Genomic DNA, 7500 nt, shown 5'->3' on the forward strand with positions numbered 1-7500 from the left:
AGGGGATATACAGGTGAGGACAGGTACAGGTGAAGAAAGGGGATATACAGGTGAGTGTAGGTGTTCTTACGTCACGTCTTCGTAGAAACTCTCCAGGTCGTCTCTCTGTTCAGAAAGAGACGAGTCCAGGTCCAGGTAGTATCCGTTAGTGGAAACCTGCAGAGTGCAGTCCTCCAGCTGAGAGACAGACAGGTAGAGAGAGAGGACAGGGAGAGAGACAGGTAGAGAGAGAGAGACAGGGGGAGAGAGAGAGAGAGAGACAGGGGGAGCGAGAGAGAGAGAGACAGGTAGAGAGAGACAGGGAGAGAGAGAGACAGGGAGAGAGAGAGAGACAGGGAGAGAGAGAGAGACAGGGAGAGAGAGAGAGAGAGAGAGAGAGACAGGGAGAGAGAGAGAGAGAGACAGGGAGAGACAGGTGAAGAGAGACAGGTAGAGAGAGACAGGTAGAGAGAGACAGGGAGAGAGAGAGACAGGTAGAGAGAGACAGGGAGAGAGAGAGACAGGGAGAGAGCTTTTCTTTATAAAGGGTTTTAAAAGCATCTGAAATGAGAGGAGCTGCTGAGCCAGTTCTAACCAGGTCAGTTATTATGGGATGTATTTATACAGCAACACACTAACAGCAGGACAGATCACACACTTTATACATCATTATAACTCATAACGTATTCAATAGCCTTATTTTTAGAAGAGACAAACAAACTGACGTATTTACACTATGAACAGTGCCGATACAGACATAATTAATAGCAGGATATAAAATCAATGCTAACAGCGAATAGCTAAGGACTAACAGCTGTTATTGTTAGCAGTTATCTTTTAGCTAACAGCTGGGCCAGCAGTTAAAAGCTAACTGCCAACTGCTAACATTAACAGCTAACAGCTGGGCCAACAGCTGAAAGCTAACTGCCAACTGCTAACATTAACAGCTAAAAGCTGGGCCAGCAGTTAAAAGCTAACTGCCAACTGCTAACATTAACAGCTAACAGCTGGGCCAACAGTTAAAAGCTAACTGCCAACTGCTAACATTAACAGCTAAAAGCTGGGCCAACAGCTGAAAGCTAACTGCCAACTGCTAACATTAACAGCTAACAGCTGGGCCAGCAGTTAAAAGCTAACTGCCAACTGCTAACATTAACAGCTAACAGCTGGGCCAACAGTTAAAAGCTAACTGCCAACTGCTAACATTAACAGCTAACAGCTGGGCCAACAGTTAAAAGCTAACTGCCAACTGCTAACATTAACAGCTAACAGCTGGGCCAACAGCTGAAAGCTAACTGCCAACTGCTAACATTAACAGCTAACAGCTGGGCCAACAGCTGAAAGCTAACTGCCAGCTGCTAACATTAACAGCTAACAGCTGGGCCAACAGTTAAAAGCTAACTGCCAACTGCTAACATTAACAGCTAACAGCTGGGCCAACAGCTGAAAGCTAACTGCCAACTGCTAACATTAACAGCTAACAGCTGGGCCAACAGCTGAAAGCTAACTGCCAGCTGCTAACATTAACAGCTAACAGCTGGGCCAACAGCTGAAAGCTAACTGCCAACTGCTAACATTAACAGCTAACAGCTAAGGGCTTTCAGCTGAAAGCTAACTGCTAACATTAACAGCTAGCTAACAGCCAACTGCTAACAATAACAGCTAAAAGCTTACAGCTAAAAGCTAACTGCCAACTGCTAACAAAAACAGCTAACAGCTGGGCTTTCAACTAAAAGCTAACTGCCAACATCTCTGTTTGCGGTTTAGAAATGTAGTATCATCTGCAGGTGTGTATAGTAGTACTATGCGTGTGTATAGTAGTATGTGCAGCCAATCTTATTTGTTACAGTGTTCCGTGCACCAGGTCCTTATTCAGAATTCTTATCAGAATTCTCTGAGTTTTTATCAGCTTTGGTTCTTAAAACAGATAAAGTAATTATCGTAGGTGACTTTAATATTCATGTTGACGATGATAAAAATAGCCTCACTGTTGCATTTAACTCTATATTAGATTCTGTTGGTTTCTGTCAGAGTGTAAATAAACCAACCCACTGCTATAATCACACTCTCGACCTTGTTCTCACTTATGGTATTGAAATTGAGCAACTATTAGTCGAACCGCATAATCCTGCTTTATCCGACCATTTCTTAGTAACTTTTGAAGTACTGTTACTAGACTACAAAGCATTAGCCAAAAGCTCCTGCAGCAGAAACCTATCTGTTAGTGCTATAGCCACATTTAAGGAAGAGATTCCACCAATACTTAACTCGATAGCATGTCTGCATGTAGGGGAGGAAACTTATACAAAATGTACACCACCCCAAATTGATCATGTTGTTGATAGTGCTACAGATGCGCTGCGAATAAAATGAGACTCTCTTGCTCCTTTGAAAAAGAAGAAAATAAAACAACATAGATTAGCTCCATGGCATAATGCCCAAACCCGCAAAATAAAGCAAAAGTGGAGACAACTTGAAAGGATATGGCGTTCCACTAAACTTGAAGAATCTCGTTTAATTTGGCATATTACTCTCAATGAATATAAGAAAGCACTGCGTAAAGCCAGAGCAGCATACTACTCTTCATTAATAGATGAGAATAAGAATAAGATTTCTTTTCAGCACTGTAGCCAGGCTGACAGAGAGCCACAGCTCGACTGAGCCTTCTATTCCCATAGCACTCAGTAGGAATGATTTGATGTGCTTTTTTAACGATAAAATTGTTACTCTTAGAAACAAAATCAATGACCTCTTGCCTTTGACCAGTATAGTGTTATCAACAGCTCCCGGAAACGTAAGTTCTAATTATACACTAGATAGTAAACTAGAATGCTTTTCAGCCATAAACCTTGAACAATTAAATTCAATGATTCTCTCTTCTAAACCATCAACGTGTATCTTAGACCCGATTCCAACTAAGCTGTTAAAAGAAGTTTTTCCATTAATTAGCACTTCTTTATTAAATATTATGAATATGTCTTTATTATCAGGCTATGTTCCACAATCATTCAAAGTAGCAGTGATAAAACCGCTTCTTAAAAAGCACAACCTCGATCCAGAGGTTTTAGCCAACTATAGACCTATTTCTAATCTTCCGTTCCTCTCAAAGATTCTTGAGAAAGCAGTCGCAAAGCAGCTGTGTGATTACTTAAAAAACTATGATTTATTTGAAGATTTTCAGTCTGGCTTTAGAACACAACATAGCACAGAGACAGCTCTGGTTAAAGTCACAAATGACATTCTAATAGCCTCTGACAAGGGACTTGTCTCTATTCTTGTCTTGCTCGATCTCAGTGCTGCATTTGATACTATCGACCATGATATCCTATTGCAAAGACTAGAGCACTTAGTTGGCATACAGGGAACTGCTTTAGGCTGGTTTAGGTCCTATCTATCTGAACGCTCTCAGTTTATACGTGTCAACGATGAATCTTCCATGCAAACCAAAGTGAGCCATGGAGTGCCACAGGGCTCAGTGCTCGGACCTATTTTGTTCACATTATATATGCTTCCGTTAGGCAATATTATAAGCAATCATTCTGTAAACGTTCATTGTTATGCGGATGATACTCAACTATATTTATCAATCAAGCCTGATGAAATTAATCATTAAATAAAATTCAAGACTGCCTCAAGGACTTAAAAACGTGGATGACCTTAAACTTTTTGATGTTAAACACGACCAAAACTGAAGTTATTGTACTTGGCCCGAAGAATCTACGAAACAAATTATCTAAAGATATACTAACTATGGATGGCATTAATTTGGCCTCCAGTGAGACTGTAAGGAATCTTGGTGTTATATTTGATCAGGATTTATCCTTTAACGCCCACATAAAATCAATTTCAAGGACCGCCTACTTCCATCTACGTAACATTGCAAAAATCAGGCATATCTTGCCTCAAAACGATGCAGAGAAACTAGTCCATGCATTTGTTACTTCAAGGCTGGATTATTGTAACTCCTTATTATCAGGGTGTACCAAGAAGTCAGTCAAGTCGCTTCAGCTGATTCAAAATGCTGCAGCTTGTGTACTAACCAGAGTTAGGAAAAGGGACCACATTACTCCTGTTCTGGCTGCCTTACACTGGCTCCCTATAGAACACAGGATAGAATTTAAAATTCTTCTTCTCGCCTACAAAGCCCTTAATGGGCAGGCGCCATCTTACCTTAAAGAACTCATTATACCCTACTGTCCTACTAGGGCATTGCGTTCCAAGAATGCAGGGCTGTTGGTTGTTCCTAGAGTCTCTAAAAGTACAATGGGAGCCAGAGCCTTTTCTTATCAAGCTCCACTTTTGTGGAATCAGCTTCCAGTTTGTGTTCGGGCGGCAGACAGCCTATCCGTTTTTAAGAGTGCGCTTAATACCTTCCTTTTTGATAAAGCTTATAGTGATAAAATAAAATAATCTAATAAGAGTGCATTGACGTAGATACGTTTTGCCCTTCACCTATACATTTGAGTTCTTACTCTTTCGCTTAAATCCTAAAAACTTAGATCTTATATTTAAAACTTTATCCAAACCTTTCCCCTTTTTGACCTCTCGAGGTTCTATTAGAGGGTAACAGGTTGCAGAGAAGGCCTCGCCCGGCCGGGGAGTGTGGAACATAGCCACAGATCCACTCCTACCTCTGTTTCCTACTTCTTACTTGCTACCCTTTTTCCTCAACCTATCCTAAGGGAGCGCATGTGTGTAGACACGTTAGTTTAGCTGCTATAGGCTTGGACTGTTGGGGGGGGGGGGGGACCTTACTCCGTCTTTCTGTCTGTACCTGTGTACTCTCATGTTCCGATTAACCCAGCTTCCCCCACATCTCTTTTTTGTGTCTATCTACGCTGGGATCCTGAGTCGAGGCTAATCCTGTTGCTGTGGTCGTGTGTCCTGGATCCTCTATCCTGAGTTCTGGATCTGAGTCCTGGACTTGGAGTCGTGGCTGAACCTGTCTCTGCGGTCCTGTCTGACTCTCACTATACTACTTCAAATGGCTCCCACAGGATTGTTGACATCCTCATGGATTCATCTTCTTATTATACACACGTGTATTTCCAAACATTTGGTCTGCCTATGTTGTAAATGTATTATCTTTCCAATTTACACACGGCATCTATTGCACGTCTGTCCGTCCTGGGAGAGGGATCCCTCCTCAGTTGCTCTCCCTGAGGTTTCTCCATGTTCCCCTTTAAACTGTGGGTTTCTCTGGAAGTGTTTCCTTGTACGATGTGAGGGTCTAAGGACAGAGGGTCTAAGGTCAGAGGGTGTAAGGACAGAGGGTCTAAGGACAGAGGGTCTAAGGACAGAGGGTGTCGTGTTGTCATACTGATATTCTGTACAAACTGTGAAGACCACTGAGACAAATGTAACATTTGTGATATTGGGCTATATAAATAAACATTGATTGATTGATTGATTGATTGATTGATTGATTGATAGTACTATGCGTTTGTATATTTGTACTACAGGTGTGTATAATAGCAGGGTTGTCAACTTTGGGTACCTGGCTGGAGTGAGATTTTGATATCATGGGTTTAAATTACACATATGCGCACTAAATGACTGCTATCGTGTCAGCAGCGGGACCTTAGCATATATACAGTGGGGCAAAAAAGTATTTAGTCAGCCACCAGTTGTGCAAGTTCTCCCAGTTAAAAAGATGAGAGGCCTGTAATTTTCATCCTAACTATACCTCAACTATGAGAGACAGAATGAGAAGAAAAAAAAAATCCAGAAAATCACATTGTCTGATTTTTAAAAACTTTATTTGCAAATGATGGAAAATAAGTATTTGGTCAATAACGAAAATTCATCTCAATACTTAGTTATAAACCCTTTGTTGGCAATGACAGAGCTCAAACGTTTTCTGTAAGTCTTCACAAGGTTTTCACTGTTGCTGGTATTTAGGCCCATTCCTCCATGCAGATCTCCTCTAGAGCAGTGATGCTTTGGGGCTGTCGCTAGGCAACACGGACTTTCAACTCCCTCCAAAGATTTTCTATGGGGTTGAGATCTGGAGACTGGCTAGGCCCCTCCAGGACCTTGAAATGCTTCTTACGAAGCCACTCCTTCGTTGCCCGGGCGGTGTGTTTGGGATCATTGTCATGCTGAAAGACCCAGCCACGTTTCATCTTCAATGCCCTTGCTGATGGAAGGAGGTTGTCACTCAAAATCTCACGATACATGGCCCCATTCATTCTTTCCTTTACACGGATCAGTGGTCCTGGTCCCTTTGCAGAAACACAGCCCCAAAGCATGATGTCCCCCCCCCCCATGTTTCACAGTAGGTGTTCTTTGGATGCAACTCAGCATTCTTTCTCCTCCAAACACGTCTAGTTGAGTTTTTACCAAAAAGTTCTATTTTGGTTTCATCTGACCATATGACATTCTCCCAGTCCTCTTCTGGAGCATCTAAATGCTCTCTAGCAAACTTCAGACGGGCCTGGACATGTCCTGGCTTAAGCAGGGGGACACGTCTGGCACTGCAGGATTTGAGTCCCTGGCGGCGTAGTGTGTTACTGATGGTAGCCTTTGTTACTTTGGTCCCAGCTCTCTGCAGGTCATGGACTAGGTCCCCCCGTGTGGTTCTGGGATTTTTGCTCACCGTTCTTGTTTCTCATTCTGACCCCACGGGGAGAGATCTTGCGTGGAGCCCCAGATGGAGGGAGATTATCAGTGGTCTTGTTTGTCTTCCATTTTCTAATAATTGCTCCCACAGTTGATTTCTTCACACCAAGCTGCTTACCTATTGCAGATTCAGTCTTCCCAGCCTGGTGCAGGTCTACCATTTAGTTTCTGGTGTCCTTTGACAGCTCTCTGGTCTTGGCCATAGTGGAGTTTGGAGTGTGACTGTTTGAGGTTGTGGACAGGTGTCTTTTATTCTGATAACGAGTTCAAACAGGTTCCATTAATACAGTTAACAAGTGGAGGACAGAGGAGGCTCTTAAAGAAGAAGTTACAGGTCTGTGAGAGACAGAAATCTTGTTTGTTTGTAGGTGACCAAATACTTATTTTCCACCATAAATAATTTGTAAATAAATTATTTTTTCTCATTCTGTCTCTCATAGTTGAGGTATACCTAGGATGAAAATGACAGACCTCTCTCATCTTTTTAAGTGGGAGAGCTTGCACAATTGGTGGCTGACTAAATACTTTTTTGCCCCACTGTATAGGATATTGTGGTGACAGTTACGGGACATAATTCACTTTGTGTTATAGTGTGTGTTGCACCACGGGCGAGTTAGTGGGAGCACTCTTGTTGGTTATGCTAGCTTGAGAGCAGCAGCAAGCATGTTGTATGTATCCTGTCTGTTGTACTAAATGGAAAATAAAGTATGGAATTCTATACTGAACACACCGCCTCTGACTCCCTTTCATCGGCTCTACAATATATACAAATACACAACATTGGACACAGACTCTAAAGGGCACAAAGTTTCATTCACTAATGAAAGTCAAACGCATTTTGTTTCCACTGTTTTATTGTGTGCCTGTCGCGATAAGCAAATAATTGATTTGTAAAAACGA

At 42.1% G+C, this 7500-nt stretch overlaps 1 protein-coding gene across 1 annotated transcript in view; it reads right to left on the bottom strand.

Annotated features, from left to right (window-relative positions):
* The window catches only part of LOC307027942 (uncharacterized protein), a gene marked incomplete at its 3' end in the record, with an annotated part of 79975 nt that overhangs the window by 32319 nt on the left and 40156 nt on the right, over positions 1–7500 (bottom strand). Inside the window, exon 5 of the mRNA XM_079662636.1 lies at positions 71–177. Within this exon, the coding sequence (XP_079518762.1) occupies positions 71–177 (107 nt within the window). The remainder of the gene's footprint in view (positions 1–70; positions 178–7500) is intronic.

The sequence above is a fragment of the Notothenia rossii genome, assembly GCF_949606895.1.
Source record: "Notothenia rossii genome assembly, chromosome: 2".
NCBI lineage: Eukaryota > Metazoa > Chordata > Actinopteri > Perciformes > Nototheniidae > Notothenia > Notothenia rossii.